Source organism: Durio zibethinus, chromosome 25 (genome assembly GCF_047325235.1).
Source record: "Durio zibethinus cultivar Kanyao isolate XHJ-2024 chromosome 25, ASM4732523v1, whole genome shotgun sequence".
Lineage (NCBI taxonomy): Eukaryota > Viridiplantae > Streptophyta > Magnoliopsida > Malvales > Malvaceae > Durio > Durio zibethinus.
The window spans coordinates 18,183,677-18,211,358 of record NC_143186.1 but is presented as its reverse complement, the minus strand read 5'-3'; the positions used below and the strand labels follow the sequence as shown (position 1 = coordinate 18,211,358).

At 33.5% G+C, this 27,682-nt stretch overlaps 3 protein-coding genes and 2 pseudogenes across 6 annotated transcripts; 3 read left to right on the top strand and 2 right to left on the bottom strand.

The window, feature by feature from the left end:
• Window positions 1-2,226: 2,226 nt before the first annotated feature.
• On the top strand, window positions 2,227-5,496 carry LOC111276458 (gibberellin 2-beta-dioxygenase 8-like). The gene is made up of 3 exons (XM_022862203.2): window positions 2,227-2,788; window positions 4,290-4,614; window positions 5,017-5,496. Exons 1-3 carry the CDS (start codon window positions 2,346-2,348, stop codon window positions 5,245-5,247), a joined length of 999 nt encoding a protein of 332 aa, XP_022717938.2. The 5' UTR covers window positions 2,227-2,345; the 3' UTR covers window positions 5,248-5,496.
• A 3,143-nt stretch (window positions 5,497-8,639) lies between these two features.
• LOC111276459 (protein NDR1 pseudogene) lies at window positions 8,640-9,625 on the top strand (annotated as a pseudogene).
• A 2,951-nt stretch (window positions 9,626-12,576) lies between these two features.
• LOC111275713 (protein NDR1-like) lies at window positions 12,577-13,437 on the top strand. The gene has a single exon (XM_022861212.2). It carries the CDS (start codon window positions 12,735-12,737, stop codon window positions 13,356-13,358), a length of 624 nt encoding a protein of 207 aa, XP_022716947.2. The 5' UTR covers window positions 12,577-12,734; the 3' UTR covers window positions 13,359-13,437.
• A 214-nt stretch (window positions 13,438-13,651) lies between these two features.
• Window positions 13,652-20,313, bottom strand: LOC111275712 (putative multidrug resistance protein; annotated as a pseudogene).
• Window positions 20,314-22,064: 1,751 nt separating this feature from the next.
• LOC111276460 (putative F-box protein At5g52610) lies at window positions 22,065-27,663 on the bottom strand. 4 transcript variants are annotated; one of them, XM_089754488.1, is made up of 6 exons: window positions 27,470-27,607; window positions 25,665-25,822; window positions 24,619-24,747; window positions 22,802-23,965; window positions 22,435-22,523; window positions 22,065-22,335 (listed from the first exon to the last, which is right to left on the bottom strand). In XM_089754488.1, exons 2-5 carry the CDS (start codon window positions 25,687-25,689, stop codon window positions 22,471-22,473), a joined length of 1,371 nt encoding a protein of 456 aa, XP_089610614.1. In that variant the 5' UTR covers window positions 25,690-25,822; window positions 27,470-27,607; the 3' UTR covers window positions 22,065-22,335; window positions 22,435-22,470. The 4 variants fall into 4 exon arrangements, with proteins under 4 accessions (XP_089610614.1, XP_089610613.1, XP_089610611.1 ...); XM_089754487.1 differs by lacking the exon at window positions 25,665-25,822 and having other exon boundaries at window positions 22,430-22,523; window positions 27,470-27,663; XM_089754485.1 differs by lacking the exon at window positions 25,665-25,822 and having other exon boundaries at window positions 27,470-27,663.
• Window positions 27,664-27,682: the final 19 nt, after the last annotated feature.

Here is a 27,682-nt window from a genome sequence, read left to right as displayed (position 1 = left end):
TTCCAGAAACATTAACAGCTATAATGTCGATACGGGACAAAAATCTTTCATCTGATCTCTCCCTATTTCTGTCTTCTCTGATAGCTTCTTAAGACGCGTGTTCTATGCTTTAGCCATAAGTTCTCTTAGCCAATAGTGTATATATAGGAAAATTACATGCTCAAACTTGATATATGTAAACCTGTCTCTATGGCTGTATAAAATGGATTATTTGTCTTTCTTTCAAAGCTCAAAAAACCCTAGAATATACTAATAATATTGCATTACCTTTTCATGTAAGCTAACAAACGCCTAGCTTTACCCTCTCGTCGACTTTCATTCTATTGCATTTCCTTATATATTTAGTTAAGTAGGTAATTCTCTGCAAAGGATTTTTTTCCTTTGTTATTTGGACTCGAAGATACGAGTGTCGGATATTATAGATATGTACTCAACATGAGTAAATTATATTTTTTTAAGTTTTTTTAATTTATATATTTGAAAGGTCCAACCTCCATACTCATTTCCGTTAGATATGCGTGACAGACGTATGGATATATTTTAAGACAAATAAAGAATAAAAAATCAGAGCAGTATAGATTTTTTTCTGCTTATTCTTGTTTTGTCACAAGAGAGCAGGCCATCATGAACTAGGAAATTCACCATCATTCTTTCTGCATCCAGCGTTAGTGAAACAATATGGATTCCTATTTGTTTTTTGAAAAGTAGTACATTTGGTATCTTCTAAGCGAGTGTCAATGTGTCATATTTGAAATTTAATTTCTTAATTACATGACTTGAAGACATGATATGATTAGCAATTCAGCATAAAGCCCTAATTTTTGTCATCTTTTTCTTTTTTTCTTTTTTTCCCTCATCTGATGAATGATGTCTTCTTCCATAGAAATAGGGGGAACCAACTCATAATCATATGAATCCAACAACTGAAAAAAACAAACCACAAAAAGAGGCATAGAGAAAAAACAGCCAAAAGAAAGCCTATCATGAACTTGATACAACTCCCAAAAACAACAAATTAGCCTAACAAACATCAAAGCTACCACCAAACTGTGACAACATGATCATTCATGTCCACACGCCAACCAAAGAATCTACAAAACAGTTTACTTAATTATCTGAAGATATATATCTTGACAAAAATCATGGTGAATAATATGCTTTATTTTATTAATTAACTTGTCAATTTGTTTGAAGAGCTCCCACTTATATATATATATATATATATATATATATATATATATCACCTAGGCTGGTCATCCAGTATCAAAGGAATGCTATAGGAATTCTTGTTCTTAATTAGAATGCATCGCATTATATGAGACTTTACCTTTAATCATTGATTTCCTCCACTCTAATAAAACTTCCATTTACATTTTTGAATATGATGAAATGCAGAAATGGAGTGTGACTGTTGCTTCTCCTTGTAGTTGCTTATGGGCTTGTCTGTTAGCTGCCAAGGGAGATAAGGTGAATAGACACAAATTCATGAAAGCTCTATCAGGTAATTAACAAGGGGATTTAATACATAAGTACAATATCTAATTCACCTAGCTAACACAACACATAATTTAAGGCCTATAAACCTTTTGGTTAAAGGGTCTCCAACTAGAGTAGCTAACCAATTAAAAACAAAACACATTTGCATTGTGCTCACATGACCAAATTAGGGAAGTATGAATCAGTACTAGTACTTCATAATCCAATATGAATCAGTACTAGATTTCTGCTGATGAAATCTAAATGTGTATGTCTACTGCAGTAAAAAGTTAATTGACAGATTGTGACCGCTAGCTAATAAGCATGATCAGCCCCAATGTAAAAAGAGTAAATTCATATAGCCATACAAGGAAATTATGTATAACTATTTTAGCACTGAAAATGAAATTTGATGCAATGTTCCCTCATGGCCTTAGGTAGAAATTAGTTAACTTTTCGGAACAAGTGGATAAACTTGTATTTTTTTCACTATTTGTAATGAAAAAAGTAAAAATAACTCAGTAACCGCAGACCATTAAAACATATAGCAAGCAGTGAGGACATTAATATGTACTATATATATGTATGAATTCCCAATGATCATCGAATTACAAACATACAGTAGGTTTTCGTTTCTGGAGGAATCAATTGATCTAAGATCACTGAATTATAAGTAATTCATTGTATGAAATATGCATCCATGTGATTATTTGGATCATTTATTCTGCGATTTTTTTATGAACAGTTTAATTTATAGTTCATATAAATAGTAGTAGTTCTTTTGAGCATGAATTACTTACTCCATGTACATTTGTCTGAAAGATTGAGCAAATAGTGAGGCAATTTCTCCAACTTCCTCTCCCTCATCAATGGCTGTTGAACCTCCATTTTTCGAGAAATACAAGGCCATATTCCAGAGCTCTGATCGTGATGAAAAGCAGAAATTTCCCATGGTTGAAGTCTTTGAAGAACTTGAACTACCTCTGATTGATCTCAGTCATTTGAATCTCGGACCATTTGAGAGACAAAAGTGCATACAACAGATGGTTCAAGCAGCTAGTGAATGGGGTTTCTTTTCAATTGTGAATCATGGGATTCCTCAAGAGCTTCTAGACAGGTTGAAGTATGAACAAGTGAAGGTGTTTCAGCAGCCTTTTGAAAAGAAAACTGAGAAAATTTTTTTGAATTTATCAGCTCATAGCTATCGATGGGGGAACCCTCTTGCAACTAGCTTGAGGAACCTTTCATGGTCAGAAGCTTTGCATATATCTCTCAAAGATATTTCCAAAATGGATGAATACAATAAGCTCAGGTACTTAAATTATTATTTATATTCTACTTTTATGAACCATATGGTTGGACTTCATTGTCTTTACATGAAACATAACAAGGAACAACTTTTAGGTTATTGAACCAAAAATGAAAAACAAAAAAGGGGTTATACAGTTATGTACATAAATATGCAAGAACCAGAATGAATTTACTAATTTTCTTACTTCTATACATCAATTGCTGAAGTTCTAATACATTTGGGTTGTTTTTTCTGAGATAAATATCAACTTGGAGAAAATTAAGAAGATGGTATCTGAGGAACAATTATGTCCTATAATTGCAATCTTATATAAGTAATCTTCCTTTTTGCTCAAAACTAAAACTCAATGACTAATAAAGTTTGAATTTTTCTATAGGTATTGATCAGTTTTGTATTAAGAGTTGAATTTAGCTAACTACTATTCTTATTCATTGCTTGCTACTCATTATTGTTCATCCAATGGTCAAACAATTTATGATTATTTACTGTGATTTAATATCATGAATTACTGGTTTAATTATTTTGCTTAGCGTTCATAAACCTTACAATTTGAAACAAATAGTTTGCTTGATTTTAAACCATTAGTTTGAACTTTGACACCATGCCTCATGGAATCTTTAATTTGGAGATCTCTGATCACCATTAAGCTCATTAAGTACATAAGTCTTTAAAAATAGATCCGAGATCTAGATTTTAACTTGCAATCCCTTTTTCTATTTTAAAACTGCAACTTCCTTTGTAAAGAAAAACTTAATTAACCCAAGTTATTGCAATTGGTATAAGAGTCTGGTCGGTATGTTGATCAGTAGAGAAACTCAGACTCAGGTGGGACCTTACAAAAAGCATGGAAACCCTTAACCTCAGATTCAAGCTGCTCTTATTGTAGAATACTTTTAACCTCATTTTGGGAGAAATGGCCCAATTAATATATAGTTTAAGTTCTTATTTGAAGTTAATTTGAATCCTTGATTATCATAAATCTTATATTATACATTTATAGTACTTTAAGTACTTGAATATATAGAACACAGGATTTAGATGTCAAGGGACAGAAAGATACCTAAAGTTTCATTTTCAAAACATCTATGCCCAATATTGCACATTACACTCTCAAACCTTATCTTAGTCGCATATATCTTTTACGTAGTTGCTTGATATACTTGGCCTTATGCTACCACCTACCTGCCAAACATGTCCAAAACGTGCAGCAGAGAGATGCCTCCCGCCATGGCCCCAGCAGCTGTGCCTTCGCCACCAGACCACTGTCACTGTGGTTGTCACCAACCCAATGTGCTTGTAATTTGCAAGTGATGCTATGACAGTATGCGTTAACCATCACCCTCATTAGCTTTTTGGCCTATCAGGTCTCAATGAATGTAGTGTTACAGCCTTCCTGGGCAAGTGATCGATTAATAGAGTCCAAAACTATGATTAATTTCTTTGTAATTATGTGAATTTTTAATTATATATAACAATTACTGAAGACCCTTTATTTTTTCAGGTCTACCATTGAAGAGTATGCAGCAAAAGCTAATATACTGGCTCAAAGATTGGCTGAATATTTAGCAAAACATTTGGGTATCAAACCAAGTTATTTCCAAGAGAACTGTTCACCAAGCTCTAGTTCTCTTCGAATGAACAGATATCCTCCTTGTCCATACCCTTCCATGATGTTTGGCATTATTCCTCACACTGATACTGATTTCTTAACCATTTTATCCCAAGACCTGGTAGGGGGATTGCAATTGATGAACAGAAATGGAAGATGGGTTAGTGTTAAACCCAATCCAAATGCTCTACTTATCACCATTGGTGACTTATTTCAGGTAAAATATATATATATAGAGGTAGTAATTACCGATGATAATGACATATTAATATATCAAAGTTATTAAATATATTTTACCAACTTTTTTATTGCAGTAATTAGATTTTAATCTTTGTCACTTTCAAATATAACAAAATTAAACCTTTTCTTTTGGATTTAAACTTTTAATGTGATGATATTTTAGTATTTGATTAAATGATAAATAAATTTTTTTTATGTTATGTTCAAATAATCCATCATCATCTAATTTAAAAGTTGAAATTTTGTTAAGTTAGGACTTGATTCTCAACATTTACAATTTTTTTTCTCAACTCTTTAGACTTCAGTCTCTCTTCTATGAAAAAAAGAGTTTAGTTCGAATTCTCTTAAATTATTATAATACCATTTCCATGTAATGCAGGCATTGAGCAATGGGATTTACAAGAGCATTGCACACCGAGTGGTAGCCAAACAAGAGGTTGAAAGGTACTCAGCAGCATACTTCTACTGCCCCACCAACGAAACAGTAATAGAAAGCTGCAGCAAGCCAAGTTTATACAGAAACTTTAGTTTCAAAGAGTATAGAGAGCAAATCGAAAGGGATTTAAAAGCTACTGGGGACAAAGTAGGGCTTACTCGGTTTCTTTTGTGAAGGAAATTTCATTATCACCATGCTTTCTAAGCTGCTGCTGCGCCTGCCATGACAGCTTAGCTAGCTAGTCATGACAGTACAGTCTCATAGCTCATGACACTTATATGAAATAATTGTACTTTTCCTTTTAAGTTTTTGTGGGATTCTAGTGCTGCAAGTTTGGCCGTTATTGTTTTAACATTTTCTGCAAGAAGAATAAACTATATATGGATATATTATTTGACTGTATTAACTAATTATTACCCCGAATCCCATTTGTATGGTTATAAATTGAAGCTTCAAATTATATATATATACATATATATATATAGTTTTTTTTATCTATATTAACCTTAAGCCTGATTTTATTATGATAACATTATACTATAATTTCTTCACATATATTTTCTGCATTCAAGTATTTGATTCAGTTAATTGATGCATAATCTCTCTAGTCAAAAGTGCATGCTGCCAAGTGCCAATGGCATTTAGACACTAGTATAGCCAACTTTGGATAAGGTGAGAACTAGCTGGAAGTACTTTCCTCCGTGTGGTCGCAGATGAAGGGCAAAGAGTGGAAGCTCGTAGCTAGGAGTTTGGCTAAATTGCCGACATGCCCCGTTCCTCTCCTCATCTAACTAGTAAAGACAACAAACATGCTGGGTAGATTGCTGGAAGTACTTTTCTCCAAATGGTTGAAGATGAAGGACAAAGAGTGGAACAAGCTTCTAGGAGTTTGGCCAAATTGCTGCTTGCTTGGCAGGTTTGTGTTGGCCTCACGTTGTCTGAAATGGGAAACATGATGTTCATTCACATGTGAAATGACCTTATTTGCCTCCATCAGAGTTGCTTTAGCTACTTGCTTTGCTATATACCAAGGAGCCCCTCCTCGGCCCTCCCCCTTCCCCCACATCCCTTCCCTTTTCTCTTCCGCAATGCCACCTAGTTACGTACGAGACACAAACATGCTAGTCATCAGGTTGGTGTTTTGTCTTGGGTTATTCGGAAAGAATAGAACTCTTGAATTTTCAATCACATGTCACGACCATTCACCTGTCGGACATTATATGGTCCTTGCCCTAGACTTTAGTGGAAAGGTCGACGTGATATTTTTGTAGTATCCAAGATTCAAATTTTTACTCTCGAATCAACATTATTGTAAAATGCATCAAATTGATGTAAAAGAACATATTTGTAAAATTAAAAAAAAAAATTAAATTCAAAGAAAATCTGAAAATATTTTAAATTATTTTGAGAAAAAAAATTCTTTTTTCCTGATACATCCTCACCAAAACAATCTTTTCCCATCAATTTTCACCACTCAAACAATGTCAGTTGCAAAAAAATTCATATATATTTGCTTATTGATCACAGGTGGCTCTTACTTCTTATTACAATACCTCAACTATTTATCTTGTGTTTTTTAATGCAAAGAAGAGTCCAAAAAAGAACAAGCTCGAGTCCTAAGCAATTACATAATATTTTTGTCCATTTGTTGCCGACTGAGTTGCAAGAAAATGTAGACAAGTTCGATTAGTTGTCAAGTGGGACACAAAAACTTGAAAAGAAAAAGCACCCACCTTGAAAAAGAACATTTAATGCACTTTTCCGATTAAATAGAAGAAAGAAATAGAAAAAAAATATGGTACTTTGCAAATAAAACTCAAATGAGAAAAGGGTACTTTGTTTCAATCTTGGCCATACATTCTCTTCCACATTTTGGGTTCCTTTTTTTTTAATCTTATCTGTTCTGATCTTCATCAATCACATATCTACACGTGCTCTTTTTTTTTTCTTAATTTTTTTTCTTTTTGTTTGAGGTAATTCCAAAAATGTATTTGTTTTTTCTCTCTTTTCTTAATAAAGTTTTATAGTATATATTAATGTAGTAAATAGAAAATAACTTTAAATTCAATTAAATTAGGGAGACAGATGAGGAATTTCATTATTCTAAGATCAGAGGAAATTACAAAAGTCAAAAATACCCAACAAATTAAGAGTGGGACAAACAAAGAAATTTTACAAATCTTAATAAGGTAACCTTAAGCTATTAAAGCAATTTTTTTTTTTTGCTGTTAATAAATAGTTAAGTTATTATTTAAAATAATATTTTTATTGATTGATATTTTTATTCATATTTAATTATTAAAATTTAAATTTTGATCACTAAAATTAAAAATTAAATACTCTACTAAATCATTGATATTTAATTTCATAAAACCCAATAATGAAAAAGAAATTACTTAATATAGTAACCTTAGAAAGTATTTTTAAATCAAATTTCTAATTTAACCATTGTCATTTTGATCTTCAAATAAAGGCTGGCCCATCAACAACTTAGGTGAAATACTTATAGGCTAAATCATAGAGCCTAATAAGAAAAAAATTTTTTTTTTCATTTTGGTATGTACAATTAAGAAATTCAACCTATAGCCCATTTCTGAAGGCCATTTTTGGGGCTTCCTGTTGTTCTTGTTTTCTTATAGGGAGGGAGAATTCAAGATATAAAAAAATAACAATGAACTCAGAAATTTAATTTAATTTATTATATAATTATTTAAAAAAAACATTTAAAAGATTTTAAGTTTAAATTTTAATATTTATAATTTTTTTTATTTTTAAATTACCACCTCTTGTATATATATAAAAAAAGTAGCAGCCATTTTAAGTTTGATTTTTTCATTTTGGTAAACCAACAAATTTCTAACTTAAGGGAAGAAAAAACTAGTTAATTTATATAAATTGATATCTCACATTAATTAAGTTGTACATACCATATATATTATGCTAATTAATTAATGTATATCTTTTAATTAATATATCATATAACTAAAATCTTCAATCATATATTTTTTTAATAAGGAGCGTTGCAATCTAATAATAAAAAAATTTTGTAAATATTAAAATTTTAAGAGTGATTGTATAAACCAAATTAAATTTCAAATTCAGTTGTCATTTTAATTTCTTGAAAAAGCAATTGTGGATTCTTTATCATTTACCTACGTATCTAATTTGAAGCCTGAAACACATCTATCCAAATTCTTACCTCACATGTCACAGTGGGAACATAGGAGATTTAAACTACCAGAAAATTTTACCTAAATTGGCCATTTATTAATTAAATAATCTTTTTGATCGGCCAACAACATGAACAACTCAAATCTCCATGTATAGTTGGATTAGTCAACCATAGCCAATGACCAAGTTGCTAAATATCAGTAGCACGTTAATTTCTAGGTAACTTACACAACATGACATATGAATTGACCTATTATTTTATCAAGTGAAGTCTTTTTTTAATGAGACAATAGTACTATATTCACATTGAATTAAATATCTAGTTTATTTTCAATCAATTTACTAATTATGAATCCAAATCAGCCTTTATCACTACCTCAAAAGCTATTGGAAGAGAGTATTTGTTTGATAATCATACATATAGCCTTCAAACTTTGTTACATTATTTTATAAAACAAAAATTTGCTAGGACAAAGCAAACAAATAATTCTTTTTACTATATATGCTTTCAAAATAACATATCCTTAGCCCTTTCATTTCCATCACTTCTTTCTTCTGAACCTAATAACCTTTTGGAACACTTCATCGGAAAACCAATTTCAGTCACCGGAAAACATGGGAGATTCCGGTAATAAAGGACGTTGTGGTTGTTGTACCTCCATCCTCACTTTGGGTCTAGCAGCACTTTCCATTTGGCTATATCTACGTACTTCAAACCCCAAATGTTCCATACAAACTCTTTACTTACCTTCACTTGATAGAACCTTAAACCTCACAACTGATCCTACCTTAAACCTCACGCTAAGGCTAGACAACCCTAACCAAGCCAAAGGGATCAAGTATGATCCTTTGATCGTGACAGTTTATGATTTTCCAAACAAAAGTAGTGTCATAGGAAACATTTTGATGCCAGGGTTTTACCAGGGTCACAAAAAGAAGGCAACAAAGCCTGGTCAAGGCACTGCTAACACGACAGTGGCTTTACGGGCAGTTTCGGAGAACGGTACAGGGGTTTTCTGGGTGGATATGGCAACGTCGGTGAAGTTTAAGATCATGTTTTGGTATACAAAGAAGCATAAGATTAGGGTTGGAGGAGATGTGGTGGTCAACGCTAGTGGTGTTAAGGTTGACCATAAAGTGATCAGGCTCAAGTCCATGGCACCAAAGATGGGGAGTTTTTGTGTTGTGGTGGTGGTGGAAGCTTTGGTGAATTTCTTGGTCTTTAATCTGCTTAATTTTTGGTGAGATTTTGGTTTTTGTTTTTGATGCTGTATTGTAGAAGAGAAGAACAAAAATGGAAAATGTTCATGTTTGTTAGCAACTATGAAGAAATATTGATTTATGAGAAAATTTTATTAGTGAAAAATGTGACTCTTGTTGATATGACTTGTTGGTAGAAAATAAATTTTTAATTTTAATAATCAAGATTTAATTTTTTAAATATTAAAAAAATGTACTTGAAATAAAATTTTATAGTATATATTAGAGTAATAAATAAATTCATGTACAAAATCACTTAAAATTTAAGAAATAGAAAAAAAATAATTAGAGATAATTATCAAAATAAAAATACTTGCTATCAGGGATTGAAACAATTCTTAAAAATTTAAGATTTAGATATAAAATATTCAAATTGGAATCTCATAATTTTTTATTGATAGATGATTTGTAAATTTAAAAATTTTAAACAATTCCTAAATCTATTTATAGGTCAGACGGTTTACTCTGGCATTGAAAATAGAATAAACTTCTCATATTCTTAAATTTCTTTTGAAAAAAAGTAAAAATACCAAAAAAAAAAAAAAAGTGGCTAAACAAAGATATTTGATAAAGCCTAATTATTAAACTCATGTCTCCAAATTTGCACCATTATTACGGTGTTCTCGAAGGGGCCGGCCCATAAATTCAGCTTAGCCCATTTCATAGGTCCATCTTTGGAGCCTCTTCTTCTTCGTTTTTCGTCGGGGGGACGTAACATTATAGATTCAAAAATAATGACCCGATGAGCGGCCCATTCATAGCTTTCCATTTTCGCTATTTCAAATTTAATTTATCCGTTACCAGGCGAGGACGGTTTAAATCAGATTAAATTAAATTTTGTTTTAATTTTTTAAATAATATATAGTATTATAAATTTTTAAAATTCAGTTAAAATTGAATTTTTTTGAAATTAATCTAGATTCGAAATGAGTTTTTTTCAATTTGATTTGATTTATTAATTTTTTAAATTTTAAATTTTTTATTTTATATATATTTTTTAATATATTTAAATACATTTATATATAAAATAATTATTTTATTTTATAAAAATTTTAAAAATATTTAATTCAATTAGGTTTGATTTTTTCAATTTTTTACTTTTCAATCTAAAATTTAAAATTCGATTCGAATATAATATATATTTAATATGAACCGAATAAAAAAATTTTGATCCAAACTAAACTAAACCAAATATTATCATTTCGAATCAAATTTTTTTAATATTTTTTCTCACTCCTAGTCCTCTAATTAGTAAAATATCAAATTCTTAATTTGATAAATAAGACTCAAATTTACATAGTTTTAAGTAAAAAAAAAAATTACAACTTTGGGAAGGAAAAACTGGTTAATTTATACTTAATATCATACATTAATTAAGTTGTACACAACTTGTATTATGCTATCTATTAATATATCTCTTTTAATTAATAGATCATGTAAATGAAACTTTCAATCATCGTTTTAATTCCTTGGAAAACAACATTAACATATCTGGGGTTCTTTATCATTTACCTAATTATATAATTTAAAGCTTGAAAATATCTAATCAAAATTCCTACCTCACATGTCAAAGTGGCAACATGGAAGGTTTTAACTTTTAAAATACCAAAAAGAATAAACAAAAGATGCTCGTGCAAACGCACAAAGAAAAACCCAAAAGTTTTGTCTAGATTGACCATTTATTAAATAATCTTCTTATTGCATTTAAATATTTAATTAAATTAGATATAATAATCTAAAATATAATATAATGATATGCTACAAATACAAAACGAATAAAAAACACGAAAATGACATAATTTAAAATTTTAATAATAATTATATATAAATTTAATAAAATAAAAAAATATATTTAATGTTTTCATGCTTACACGAATTTTGATACGTAATTTTTATATAAAATATAACATAAATATACAAATTTTAATATTTTACATACTATAAATACATTAATTGCTTGGTCTAAACTTAATCATTAGTGCATGCTTTTTTTTTTTTTAAGATTTGAATTTAAATCTCGTCATATAATAAAAAAATAATAATACTTGAATAAATCTTTAAATTTTATTTAAAAATAAAAATAAAAATAAAATCATATTTTTATTGTAAGAAATTGATTTTATGATTGTTTATGTTATTATAATTAGAACTGTATAAAACATTTAATTTTTTGTTAAATTTTTTAATTGATGATTTAATTTATAAAAAATGTTAATTTAGATTAATTTAGAAGAGGTGCTAAACCATAAATATTTAAGCGAATGCTATTTTAAAAATTTTATCAATTGAATGTTATTCATCCATTTTTAAGATTTAATTAACATAACTATAATAAAACAAAAGTCCATAATTTTAATTTATTTGTATTGTTTAGTAAAATTCAAAGGTTTACTTAGATATTAAGAAAAAAAAAATCAACCACCAATATAAACAACTTAAGTCTCCAATTCTCCATAGTTGGATTAGTCAACCAATGGCCAAGTGGCTGGTAGCATCACAACATTTTCCAAGTAACTTACACAACATTACACATGAATTGACATTATTTTTATCAAGTGAAGTCTTTTTTTAATGAGAAATTAGTCGTATTCACTTTGAATTAAATATCTAGTTTATTTTCAATCAATTTATTAATTATGAACCCAAAGAAGGGAAAACTACAACTCTTATCCATATTTTTGTAATCCAGAATAAATTAATTCTACCTTTTATTATGAAAAAAGAAAAAAAGTTTATTTTATTTTCCCTTTTTTTCCCAATTTTTTTCATTCAATCATACTCTGTCCAAGCTTGAAACTTGCCTGGTCTAACAAGTCCAAACCTGAAACTTGCCTGTTCTAACAATTAAGCTTCTTTAAGAGTCACTGTTGTCCAAACCACCCACCATTTTCCCACAAATTCATTTTTTTGGGCAACTTTAGTCAACACCACTCTACTTGTCCAATTTTCATTGGCTCAAAATCCTACAAAAATCACAGTCAATGAACCTTTGTCACCCCAAAGGCCGTAGAAAGAATAGTAGTGTTAGTACAATAATGCATGTCTCCTTCAAACTTTATTATTATAATATGAAAGAAAAAGCAAGGAAAAAGCAAACAAATATTTCTTTATATTATGCTTTTAAAGCAACATGTCCTTAGCCATTCATTTCCATCTTTTCTTTCTTCTGAACTCATAAATACCCTTTGCAACACTTCACCGGAAAACCCAATTTTCAGTCACCGGAAAACATGTCGGATTCAGGTGGAGGATGTTGTAGATGTTGCTGTAGCTTCATCTTCACTTTGGGTCTAACGGCACTTTTCATGTGGCTAAGTCTACGTACTTCAAACCCCAAATGTTCACTACAAACTCTTTACTTGCCATCACTTAATAGAACCTTAAACGACAGTAATGACCCTGCCATAAACTTCACGCTAAAGCTAGACAACCCTAACAAAGACAAAGGGATTAAGTATGATCCTTTGTACGTGACGGTTTACGATTTTCCAAACAGAAGTCATGTCATAGGTAACATTTCGATGCCAGGGTTTTACCAGGGTCACAAAAAGAAGGCTACGAAGCCTCATCAAGGGACTGGTAACACGTCGGTGGCTTTAAAGGCGGTTGCAGAGAACGGAACAGGGATTTTCCGGGTGGATGTAGCGACGTCGGTGAAGTTCAAGATCATGTTTTGGTATACAAAGAAGCATAAGATTAGGGTAGGAGCAGATGTGATGGTCAACGCTAGTGGTGTTAAGGTTTACCCTAAACGGATCAAGCTTAAGTCTATGGCACCAAAGATGGGAAGCTTTTGTGTGGTGGTGGGAGCTTCAGTGAATTTCTTGATCTTCACTTTGCTTAATTTTTGGTGAGATTTTTTGTTTTGTTTTCTTGTTTTCAGCATCTTTTTAGATGTTGTATTGTAAAAACAAACAAAAAGAAAAAAGAAAATGTTGATGCTGGTAACAACTAGAAGTAGCAACATTGATTTATGAAAAAAAATTTTTGGTGAGAAATGTGATTGTTTCATTCTCATGAACATTTGGGTTAATTGTTTGTTTGATTTGTTTAGAAAAGTAGATATTATTATGAAATTTTGATTTGAATTCCCTGGAGTTTTTGCTGGCTTTTATAAACTTTTTCTTTTGCTTTTACAGCCAATTTCTTCGGCAGTGGAAAACTTTGATTTTTTGTTTCTAAGAGCTTTGTCTTTATCTGTCAGTCTAAGTTTTTAGTCCTATCATTAGCAAATGTGGATCAAGAAATTTAGCAAATTTGCGTATTTGATCTTTCGTCAGCTGAATCTATTTATTCAATGAGTGGTTTAGATTTGCTTAAGATATTTTGCTGCTATATGCTTGATTGAGAAAAAAGCAGGGGTCTGGACCCACTTGACAATGTGGATCCAAATTGATGGAGTGCTGCTGCAAAGATTATTTTCAACTTAAAATTGTGAATTCAGTGGGGAAAAAAACAGGAAATTGTCTAGAAATGGGCAACGTTTTTCATGTATCCCCTCATAAGTGGGAAATGCATATGCAAAAGTAAAGAAAATTTCTTAGTATCCCCCGTTGATTTAGGTATTTATGAAGTTTTGGGGGTTGTCTGTTGAGGAAACTTCCCAAGTGTTTGGTTAAGAAGAAAGATTTGATGTGAAGATTCCCTGTAACTCTGCCAGGCTGACGCGTTTAATGTAGTGGGGTTGGGTTTTTTCTGATATAAAAAAGTTTTAAATTAACTCAACTAACAGGTTGACTGGACTTTGAAACAATGGAATCCAAACATGCTCAGTCTCTAAATATAATTCACATTCTGTTGGTTAAAATATGGATATTTGAATGAAGACAAGATCCTGGTTAGTTTACCAAGGTCTTTGTCAATGTTAATTATAGCATATTAACAGGCTGGACTTCATGAGAATACTTAATCTGCATAAAATGCACTTGAAATCTACTATATACATGTATATAGTTGAACAGGATATATCTCAGATAAACAGTATATACTTGTTATAGCTAATTACTGGGAATTCTCACATGTAATAATTGGAATCTGCTGAATTTATCATTGAAGCCATAGATGTCTATACGTGTCACTGTCAGTGCAAACCGATCACCAAACTCTTTGCTAGCTCATATCTACAAAATCGTACATGATCACCACTCTGAACTTCAGGTTTACCTGTAAGGCGAATTCCCATCCTGCAGTTTTATCAGTGAATAGTATGCTCCACCACGACCCAAGGCAAATAGTTCATTGTGTAAACCTTGTTCCACAAATTTTCCATTCTTGATAACAGCAATGGTGTCGGCTTTTTGTATCGTTGATAGTCGGTGAGCAACGATTACACATGTTCTGCTGACCATCATCTTCTCAAGTGCTTCTTTAACTAAGCTTTCTGACACACTATCAAGTGCACTGGTAGCCTCATCCAGGAGGAGAATTGAAGGGTTCTTCAGTATTGCTCGTGCCAATGCAATCCTTTGTTTTTGACCCGCTGAGAGCTGAACACCTCTTTCTCCACAATATGTGTCATACCCATCTTTCATCCCACTGCAATTTGCAACACAAAAATGGGCTTTTCGTGGCTACTAAAAGCAACAAAAAATGAACTCCTATTTCTGGTTCTATCATACCTAAGAGAGGCTTCAACAGCCGGGAGACTGATGAATCAGATAATTCTTGGCAGGATGTTTATAGCAACATTTGCTAGATTATCAGTAGATTCAAAATTAACTTCAGTGATTGGTTTGGAGGATTAGGCTTTGACATGATAAGTGCCGCTGGTTCCAATGTGTAAAAGGAGAGGGCCAAGCTTTCTCCTACAGAGAGTTCAGATAATGACCAGCCTAGTCCATTGAGTTTGTACCAATAATTTGAGAGTTTCCTGCTCTTCATTAGTCATTCTTTAGGGTGATTTAGTGTTTTTAATCTTCTAATCTTCAGTCTAATCCTATGATAATGTAACGCCCCAATCTCACATCAGGAAGATGCGTGGATAAGAAATGATATATATATATAAAAATTTAATCCTAAACTTGTGAGGTGTTTTTTGTAGGACAAAACCGTGAGATTTTCGGGTCAAAACGGATAATATCTCGCAGGTTGGGTGCGAGTTTCTACAAATGGTATTAGAGCGGTCACCAGTCCGCAGTCGTAGGAGTCATTAAATGTTACACGATGATCTGGTGTGATTTTGGTCTTGTGGATGGATTCGGCTTGACAGGGACGTCAAGCATTAAAGGTGGGAAGATTATAACACCTTCAATCTCACATCAAGAGGATGTGTGGATAAGAAATGATATATATATATATATATATGTAAAGACTTAATCCCAAACTTGTGAGGCGCTTTTTGTAAGACAAAATCGTGAGACTTTCAGATCAAAACGGACAATACCTCGCAAGTTGAGTGTAGATCTCTACAGTTAAATATATACAGTCAGAGACCAGACTGCCTACTTCTGCTTCTAGGTAGCAATAGAATTGAATCTACACAAATTACACCTTCTATCAGATTTAAACTTTCCTTATTGATTGCATATAGCAAACAGAACTAGAATGAAAGAGATCACATTTAATTTAATGCAGTTCCCATACCTTATAAATTCAGTAGCATTGGCAAGCTTTGCAGCCTTTCTTATCTCGGATTCTTTAGCATTCTCTTTCCCATAGGCGATGTTTTCGCGAATACTTCCTGCAAACAAGGTTGGCTCCTGACTGACAAGTGCAATATGTGTTCTCAGCATTCTCAAATTATAATTCTTTATATCCTGTCCGTCTATGGATACTGATCCCTTCACTGGATCATAAAACCTTTCAATAAGCCCGATAATGGTAGATTTTCCTGAACCACTTTTTCCAACTAGTGCCACTGTCTTCCCCGCTTCAATTCTAAGGTTCAAACCCTTAAAGATCAAGTAGTCAGGTCTAGTTGGGTATGCGAAGAACACATTTTTCAGCTCTATCCGTTCCTTAATTGCCTTTTTGATCTCTAGCCCCCATGTTTATACAGGATCAATCTCACTTTTCCTGTCCAGGATTGCAAAACTGATCGAATGGCACTGCTTCCTTTAGATAAATCATTAGTCATGCTTCCGGCTTCTGCAATGACATAAGCAGTAAATAGCAATACCAAGAATGCTTGGAAAAGGTGTTCTGGTGTTATTAACCCTTGTGTCAATAGTCTCCCACCATACCAGAAAGCTAATGCTGTGGAAGCTGTGTTAAAGAATTGAGAGCTAAATAGGCCTATACCTGAAAGCCAGGAGTGCCTGACACTTTCCTCCTATGGACCTTTTAAGGTATCTTTGAAAAGCCCCAACATTCTTTTCTGAGATGAAAAAGCAGTTATAGTTCTGTGGTTTACCACAGCTTCGCTTGCTAGTTGACTTCCTTCCTTTTGTGCTTTTTGAGCCTTTCCGGCCATACTCTTCATCAAAATGCTCCTTGAATAAAAGCTCCCAACAACTAATGGTTGAACTGCAACCATCACAAGTGATAGTCACCAACTAAGTTTAAGTGCTACTGCATAAGCAAAAAGGGACCCAAAAACTGCTTGAACCAGCAATGACATTCGATCGCCAACAAGGGAACGAACCATGTTGGCTTCAGTAGCTAATCTTGTGCAAATGGCTGCACTTGTATTCTCTTCTCCATCAAACCAACTAATCTCAAAAGTCATCAACTTTTCAAGGAACTTCTCCCGTACCCTTTTGGTCAACTTCTCTCCCATGACAGCGAAATTGTAGTGTTGGAGGAGACTTGATGTGAAGTTGAGAGCAGCTATGCCTAAGAAAACGAATGACAAAGTTCTGGATTTCGACTTGATTTCAGATTTGTCTGTGCGGAAGTAATTGATATAAGTAAGCCCACACAGTAGGCATTTACAGGCTGAACTGCTCCTGAGCCAATTGCAGCCACACATCCAATCAAGGCTCTTCCCCATTCAGGTGCATTCATTTTCAACAGACGCCACTGCGATGGAGCAGGATAAGCTAGTTGCTTGAAGTTTTCATCAACACTGTCATCATCAAGATCATATTGGATAGTGTAGGAATAGGGTGTTCCCACAGATAGAGCAGGGCTGAAGGGGTTTAATGCTGGAGTGCTTTGAGCACTTGATATATAGCTCCGTGGGCTTTGTGCAACATGCATCCTGTGGTGATTTTTTCCTCCGGTTTGGTAGTTTGATTCATCAGAAGCTTCATTTTGCAATGCTATTTTCTGTAACTCTACCATCCGGTAGTATTCTCCGCCTTCTCCACCATTCATTTGCATTAGTTCATCATGAGAGCCCGATTCAATTACTCTACCAGCTTGAAGAACCACAATCAGATTTGCATTTCGGATTGTTGATAGGCGGTGAGCAATGATGATTGATGTCCTCCCTACTGATACCTTATCAATTACTTCTTGCTATCCTTTCAGCTTGTGCATCCAGTGCACTAGTAGCCTCATCGAGAAGCAAGATTTTAAGGTCCCTGATTAATGCCCTGGCTATGGCAATTCGCTGCTTCTGGCCACCAGACATCTGAAACCCAAATTGACCAACCTGCAAATCCACATAGTTTTCATGTTATTATTAATTTACTTAAAGCATCTTGAGTAGGAAGAGTAACTTGACAATAAAGTTAGCTTAGATAAAGCAATTCAAAAACAGTTTCTGATCATTGACAGAATAGAAGTTAGCTTACATGAGTTTCATATCCCTCTGGTAACTTGACAATGAAGTCATGGGCATTAGCCGCCTTAGCTGCATCCATTACATCTTCCATTGATGCTCCTTCTTTCCCCAACAGTATGTTTTCTTTTATGGATGTTGCAAAGAGTACAGGTTCCTGACTAACTAGACCCATTTGAGATCTCAACCATTTCTGCTGAAGTCTCGTTATTTTGTAACCATCCAAGAAAATTTCTCCTTCAACAGGATCGTAAAATCTTTGAAGCAATCTAATGGTTGTGGACTTGCCAGAACCACTGCCTCCAACAAGACCTACAGACTTACCTGCTGGGATTCTAATATTCAAACCTTGCAAGACTGGTGAATCAGGTCTTGATGGATAGCTAAAATAGATGTCCTTAAATTCAATCTCTCCTCTTACATATGACAAAACCTTTCCTTTCCTATCTTCTGCATCTATAGTAGGAACCCGGTTAGCCATCTCGAAAATCCCAGTAGCAGAAACAGTTGCCTCAGTGATGGCAGTTAAATTTGGCAGTGCCCCTAAGACACTCCTGCAACATTGGACCAAAATAATAATGAGTTTAAAAAGTGAATCAGGATATCAGAAAATAAAGTCCATCATCATGAAGAAAGTAACTTACAATCCTCCCATTATGACATTGATTCCAGCTACAAAAATAGAGCCACCTTTTTCTTCTTTTTCAGTAACCAAATAAGTCCCTACCCATGCCTGAAAAGCCCATCCCACATAAATGGTTCCCATACTTCCCATCATCAAACCCTTGGCAAAACCTTGCTTTATTCCCAACTCCAAAGTTTTTTTAAGGGCACGGCTGAACTTTTCTAGCATTTGATTCTCAGCTACATGTGAATATACAGTTCTTATGGAGGAAATTGCTTGTTCTGCAATCCCACCAGCAATACCATAAGATTCAATCGTCTTCATTATCACATCCATCATAAGCTTCCCAAATACAAGTCCAGGAACAATGACCAATAACGTGAAAGGAAGAGCTGCTAAGGTAAGTTTTCATGACAATACAAAGGAAGCAACGAGGCAGAAAAAGAAAGTTGAAACAAATGCAAGACAGTCAAGTATCTACAAGAAGGAAAAGAAAAATTATTAAAACAGCATACGGATGAAGAATAATGTTCTAGTTAACTCTGATAACAATTCTTTATTCAAAGTATCATGTAATAGCCAATAAGCTCAGATGTTTACAAAAATGATTTATCTATTGACTTTTCTAGGATTATGGGGATAGATAAACTAAATTATTACTCTTTTCAGGAGAAAGTGCCGTGTTTTCCTGCGATTTCAATATTCTATCAGTTTTGTGTGCAAAAGATAAAATGGAAGCATGATAGTTGATCCAGACTTTGTCAGATATTGCAACTTGAATGGCATTGGCATCAGCAGATATGGTTGACACAACTCGATAAGTTGTGGAGGAGCTAGCTTCCTGCATGTCAAAGAAACCAATTTCGTGTCTAAGGACAGAATTCAGGTATTCTGTCCTCATTCTTGAAGTCTGTCTTTTAGCAGTTCTTGTCCAACAAATTCCTTCTGTAAATACAAATGGCATCCCAAGTATGCAAAGCAGATATTAATATCCAATATTTATCAATCTAATAGAAAATAATTTTTGAAAAGACTCATCTTTAGTTCATAGTTGCAACTCACCTATAAAAGCAAAAAGTCCAACTCCAATTGCAACATAAAGTAACTTAAGTGCAAACTGCATAATAGAATTTATGGTAACAGAGTTAACAAAGTAATTAATTATCATGAACTAAAGATAGGAATCAATTTTATCCATGTAAATTGCTTGGATTGGCTGCTAGCCAGGTCTGAAGGTGATAACAAAGATCTATAATGTAAATGCTATCGATTAAAATAATAAAAAATGTCATTGCCACACACCTTATCTACAGTATCATTTGACAACGTGCTATTTGGATGTCCATATTCATTGATCACTTTGCTAAGTACAAACATCGTAAGAGGGTACTGCAATCCATCTCCAATGCTGCCTAAAGTTCCCAAAAGCATCAACAGCTTGTCCACACCATCAGCATATCGAAACATGCCATCTTTGGCAGCCATATTCTGTTTTCCTTTCAATAGAAATCAGCCCCTATCTTTTGATTTTAATTTACTTCATCAATTCTAGTGGAAGCTTAGATTTCATTTTATATGCTGGACTATGTACTGTTATCCACATTCTACTTGCAGGCAGAATCTGCCTTATTGTCTTACTCTATTGCACTTTTTATGCCATATGGAATGAATTAAGGTGTTTTTAAATTGGCCGGCTTATTGTATATGTTTGGCACCAGAATGAATGTTGGTTTCAATAATTCCAACCAATCATGTAGCCGAGGATATTGTTAAGGCAAATGCAGTAGAATTTTTCTTCTGCAAAATGAGATAGCCCTGTTTTGTTGGGCCAGCCTCATATATTTTATATTCAGAAGATTAGCATTTGTTTTGACGTTATGCCTTTAAGCAACTTTTATCCAAAGAAACAAAAACAAAAATTTAGACTATTAAATTGCACATGGCTTGAAAAGTCATGCAGCTGTCACCTTTGGAAACTGAAAAAACTTGTTTTTCTTTCTAAGCCAAAGCAATTTGTACTTACCCTTCCTTTGTCTTTTTCCTTCATGCAATTCTCTGGTAACATTGAGCTTTGGTCAAGTCACAAACTTGGACGTCTTGAAAGAGTCCATGTTGGCCAATGATATTGAATCTGTCACCTGGAATGATTTTCTCCCATTGTATATTTTATTGTCATCGAGTAAAAGTTTAAGCAAAATCTATTTCAATCTATTAAGAGGCAGGCCAATGAGAATTTGACCCAAAAGGTTGTATATAGCCAGGTTATAAGAGGGCATACACCCCTTTTTTAATAACACAGTTAGGGTTATCGTTAGTCTTTGCCTGGACATCTTCAGGTGATTTTATGGACGCATTCTCTTTTATCTTCGGATGATCTTAAGGATGCATTCTTTTACATCTTTGGGTGATCTTAAGGACGCATTCTCCTACATCAACCGAGACTAACCTTATATTAGTCTTTTCAAAACTTAGTTTCACTCATAATTTTTTTCTTCTCTTTTTCTTGTCAGATCATAGTCTTCCATTTGGGATGCTCTTGATCATAGCAGGATAAAAAGGAATCAAACTTCCTTAACGTATACTGGTGTTTAGGTTTGTGAATAACTTAATCATCAAGGCAAATAATTGAAGAGGAAAAGTTCTCCCAAAATGTAATCATGCAAAGGCATATGATTGAGTTTGTCTCAAAATTTGAGTGCCAAAATCTTTTCATGTTCAGATTATATCAAGGAAATAATTCATCCGATTAGCTTAAATAATATGCTAATTAAATTCTTTAGCCTCTCATGCAGAAGACAAAGGATGGGATGAAACTTCTATAGATTGTGAAGATCAAAAGATAATAAACCACCAAAAATTGACAGCTTCTGGCACATTCTGCTGAAGCAAAACATAACTCATTCAATGAAGACATCTCATAACACAAGAGCGGGCGTCCAGGCTAATTCCAGATTGCCTATATTCTTTGTTTTATTCATCAGTGCAGCTTGCAGTCACTGAACTTTTTATAACAAATGAAAATGACTGATTCCTGGGTTAAAGTAGAGATATATCCTGAAAGAAAGTCAATCTTCAAACAAGATGCTTCTTTTGTCAGCAGTCTAAATACACTTGGTTATACATATTCACGCAATAAGTCTCAGTCGATAGACAATACTTTCTCATGTATTTACATGAGATTATAACATTCTATAGGCATTTTTTCCACTAATATGCCTTCCAAGACCTTTAAAAAGGTGATTTTGAAAGGGAAAAAGAGATAGCATCACATCTGCCAAGATAAAAGTTAATTTCTTTATTATCAAGCAAAGTCAGTTTGTCGAAATAAGTCATGGACATGCATCAGATGCATAGATAACCTTACACCATCATAAAATGAAAATAAAGAAGGTGAACATTATTGCCATGCAGAAGGATCTTCTTTTTAGACAAGCAACACAAGCTAAGAGCCTGCTTATGGCATGGAGAAAAAGGTGCAAGATCTCCATATGGTGAACATAAGAGAGTCGAAGAGGTTTGTTCCATCCTCTGAACCTCCATTCTGCAAGAAATATATGAAGAAAATGTTGATTAAGAGTTCAAGATGAACAAGTAACAAACTGAGTAAAAATGAAAAATGAAAACAAGAGATATACAGTACAGCGAGGTGTTTATTTGGAACAAAGAAGTGAGTATGTCATATGCTCTTATTGGTGATGTCCTCTATCTGAGGATCCATGCGTCCACCACCTGTAAAAGAAGCAGCTACAAAGTTGATAACATTTGCTATAAATTATAAACAATCTTGGCCTCCTATGCCTTCTTTCGGTTTATCTCCTTCATGCTAAGAAGAGAAATGCATGTGGTAAGTCCATAAAAACTGCTAACTTAAAGCTAAAGTTTGTTTGGTCTCAATTAGAAATTGAAACTGTTTCTAAATGGAATGAAACTAGGATTTAAAGCATAAAATGGACTCGATGAGACCATCATCATATAAAATAACATTTGAAAATGAATTTATTACTTACATGAAAGAAGGCTTTCTGTGTATGCAAAAGCAACCGGAAATTTCTTTTCAGAAATGCTGGATAAATCAAGCTCCCTCCAAAACCTATGGTCCAGATCATAGGTATAATAGTGGTTTGAAGATATGAAGAAAATTTCATTCTCCCTTGCAACTACAAATTCAATACATTCATCATTTGAGAAGGGAACGTGATCACTGCATTTCAGCTCCCATTTAGGCTCATTCTTCTCTTCTAAAACCCATATATTCACAATCTCATCTTCATCATATACGGCAACTAGGCATAAACTGCCTTCAAGATCAACCAAGTATGAATGTTCAGTGACCTCTTTTGGAAGGTCAATAGTTCTGAAGGTTTCCTCTATGTCAACTGTAAGGATAGAGCCAGGGATCATCTGATCTTCATCTGAAGCAATGAACCAACATATCTTTCCATTGACAAAAACATGGTTTGACCCCAGGGGGCTATGGCTAGAACGCATGGGAAAATAAGGTACACGACCTATGACACTCCAGGATCCAGTGCTCGATGAATATACCTCACATTGGCGATGATTAGTATGTGATTGACGTTTAGCTAGAGATATGCGTTTGGCACAGAAAAATCGAAATATCTTGTATTCATTGATTTTTGGACCAAAAGCAACTCCAATGGAAGGATATTCTTCGGATGGGCTACCTTTTGGAAGTAATAAAGCCTTTCTGGTAACAGGATTGCAGATGCGGATTTCCAGATCAGTTACATCCTCAACTATCATGCCTGAGTCTATCTTCCATGGATAGTTGATACAACAGAGCAAACCATCAAAGGAACAAATGATGGTAAGAGTAGAAAGATTGTCACAGTACGGAAAGGTAATTGTTTTAGTGATTTCACCACCACCCTTCACCAAATATAACTTCATCATCATATCCATGTAAGGATAAACTATGTAAATGGAGTGGGTTTTAGACCAGAGTAGCTGCAAATCAATGAAAGCCTGACTACTTATCAACCGAAGCCAACGCTTGCAAACAGATTTGCACACTAAAAGTGATGTAACTGGAAGCCTTAAGAGTATGTTGGCAAGCACATTTTCTGCATATTCTACATCAATCCACTTATCAGTTGTGCAATGAGCACATTCGCTACCAGTTTCACCCATGACTATTCTCTCTTCACCTCCTTCATCCAATGAGAAAACCACATCAGTCCAAAGATTGACACAAGGGAACCATCAGCAAGATTAAGGCCTAGCAGTTGTTTTACTTTAACATTCTGCAGATATCAGCAACTTTTTTCCCATAACAAGTGCTAAGATTAATGATAGCTAATATTTGTACATTATAATGGAAATATTTTCGATAATCTCCTTGTAAGATATCAAAACACACTATTTTCCTGTCGAACAAAAATTTATCTTGAAAATGAGGGCAACAGATTGAGGAAAGTTAACATGCTCTATGGATTGAATTTTCGTTTACCATTCAGTGAATATCATTGCCTTTCCATTCAAGATATAACTGTTACATGCACTACACACATACTTTCACAAGGAGATATAACTCAAAAATGGGGCTTTGTTGGGACAGATTTAAATTACACTACAGACACATCACTGTCACATGCAGAATTTGGATTCAATCCCATTAGTCTGATTCAGGAATAGACATAGTTATTATAGTAGCATAATCGATGCATCAGCATGAAACAGTTAAAAGTAGAATGGGAAAAGAAAAAACTGGTAATCTACCAAAGCAACCAAAATGCTATCAAGAAAGCAGAGAAGGAAAAAAATGAACAATAAATACTTGAGAAAATTCAGGAGGAAAATTCACCAAGAAATTCAAATGAAACCGGTCTACTTTTGACTTTTGAATGGTCTGACAGGCCTATTCTTTCAATCAAACTAGACCAATGACAGTGAACATACTTGCCACAATGTTGCTCATCAGCAATTTCATATCCTGCCAATATAGTCATCCATATTTTAGTTTTCTTCAAATATAGTCTCAAAATATTGGTTAAATAAAACAAGCAATCTTAGAGAAAATTATGACCAACATGGTGAACAATATTAATAAAGCCTAGATTTAAAGAACCAAAATTCCAATGACTGCAACCAAGGGGTAAAGTTAGCCACAACTCATAATTTGTAATTAAGAATCCTCATGAGTCCCGCAATTTTGAAAAGACCTAAACAAGAAAGATCTGCATTTTTCATCTTTCACACAACAAAAAATTTAGCAATCTAATGAGAAAGTGACCTGCAATTCTTCACAGCTCACCCAAAACTCAAAATATAAAGTTTTTCCCTACTAGCAAGGAAATCACATGCATAGATTTTTTTATTTACAAATGAATGATCAAATGGCAAGAAACCACAGAAGCGGTTTGGGACTCACAGATCGTGTTTGGTGCCTCTGGCTGCTTTTGAGAAAAGAGATTAGAAAATGCTTCTTAATGAGGTAGAAAGATAACTCTGAAACTTATAACGCTCATCTAGCAACAACCTTTTCTTCAAAGTGGCAATCTGGGAGTCCATGCATTTCGACAAGTGGTAGGTTTGCACTCAAATAGATGAAAAAGAATCCCAATGGAAAAAAAAATGCTCAAATCATAAATTTTCTACCAAACTTGATGGAATGACCTGGTTGTGAAAGTTTAGCAAGTAATTAAAGCTCATGCTAATCCTACAAATTGCCAACCATGACAACCAATATATGCCGTCGTTGGCAAATAATAACTTGATTGATAAGAATACTTTTAAAGCCTCTCTATGGAGAAAATATGTAGCCAGCTACATGCCTACGTGTAATAGTATTCTATATGAAGGTGCTCTCATAAAATCCACAAACTGAAGGCTAAAACAATAATACCTTACCCCAATTGCTTTCAACAAATTCCATGGTCAGCCTTCACCTCAGTTCTTTACATGTTGATTTTCAAGTTGAAAGAGTCGAATATAAACACATTCATGTGGAAAATAGCAGTCTGTCTAATAGACAAGTTGATGAGCCAATGAATCTCTTCAAAGTCATGCTTCACTCGTAAAGAAACACAGGAGAAAACAGGGAAAGGGGATCTCCAGTTCAGAATGGGAGAAATCATGTGAAAACATAAGAACATAACTCATGAACACAATGAAACAAAGTGAAAACAATACTGCAAACAGCATCCTCTAAACTTCAAGTCTCCTACAGCCTTTAAAAATGTTTTCCAAATAAACAACAATCGTTTAAAAGAAAACTCCTGTTTTGTCTCAAAACCAGCTTCCTCACTGAGGTTGGTGGAATTGTTCAATCATTGCTCCAGACTAATCTATGTTATAAATAAATGACATACATCATGCGGTCTAGCTTACTTTGCAATTTACAAGTCACCAGCCACATGAATCATGTACAACTAGGAAGCCTAAATTGTATTTTGTTGGTTATATTCTACCAGAAAATATCTATATGCAGTCCTGTGCTCACCAATTCATGGGAACATATCTAATGACGAAAATAGGCACATTGTAGTTGGTTCAGACAGAATGCATTAATCCCGACACAAACAGATATGCCACATAAGATTATATGCACTAACTATTTAAGGTTTTTTGTCTCCACATGATTCACTTGTTAGTGTTCATATTATGAAATGGTCCTTTTTCCTAAATATAGTTTTATTGATAAATGTAATATTACTTCCTTTCTAAATCTACACAAGCCCGGACAGAAATATTAAGTATGCTGCCTGTTTTTTCGCATTAAGAAAGCAATATGATTATCGTTTTCTTAGTTTGAGCTAGCACATTTAAATTGCAGTTATTTAGTTTCTTCATAAGAGAATCTGCATCTATTTTCCTCAAAGAGAGGAGACTTATTCATGGCTAAGCCCCATAAAATTCTGGCATTGGTGCAGGTTATTAACTTCATATTAAATGCAGTTGATCAGAAAATCAAATAGATATCTAGTAATGAAAAAAATATTCTCCATATGCATATTTCTATCTCAAAACTTTTGCAAATTGTGAAAATCTAACATTTCCGTTCAAAATTCCCATGAAACAGTAGGTCTATAATAGTAATAAAACAAAACTATCTAGAACTGGAAGGAAATTGACAACAAAAAGAGGCATTTACAATCATTACAGAAAATTCCCCAAGTTTTCATAATCTAGTTTTCTTCAGCTTCAGTCTTCAAACATCATAATATCAGATAAAATTACAAAAAAGTAGAACCAAAACCACATGAAAAATCATCCAAATAGCCACAATTAAACCTGTTTAACCAAAATATGGGCCTATAGCTATATCATCAAAAAGATCATCTAATCTTCAGAATTTCTCTTCCCTAGAAATTCACACATAATGCAAGGCATTAATTTAACAGTTTTACCATCCCAATACAAACAAAACCAATATCATACACAAAATTATAAACCCACCAAGAAACTAAACAGGAAACTGCATTCATTAAGTCATTTAACTACTTTCTGCTCTTAGAAAAACAAAATTTTGCACAAATTTTGTTGCTTCAATTAAACCACAACAATCTACAGAACAGAAAATCAAGTGCCACCCATTTCATTAATTCTAAAAACTTACTCTTTTTATAAACATGCATGGACATGCAACATCAAAAACAGCAATAGATGGAAAAACCGAGTTGAGAAAATATGAAGAGAAAATGTAAGAACCTCACCTTTCCTCTCTGCAATTGGATTAATGTAGAAAGTTGACAGTGAGATAAGAAAACAAGAAGAGATTTCCCAAGTGTTTTTATTGGTATGTGATGGTGTTTTTGTGAACATTGATGAAAATAAAGACATTGGTGTGGTTTGGTTGTAGATAAAAAGGGCTTTGGTATCATGCAAAGTACACGTACTGAACTGAACTGAAAAAGTGGTTTTTGCTG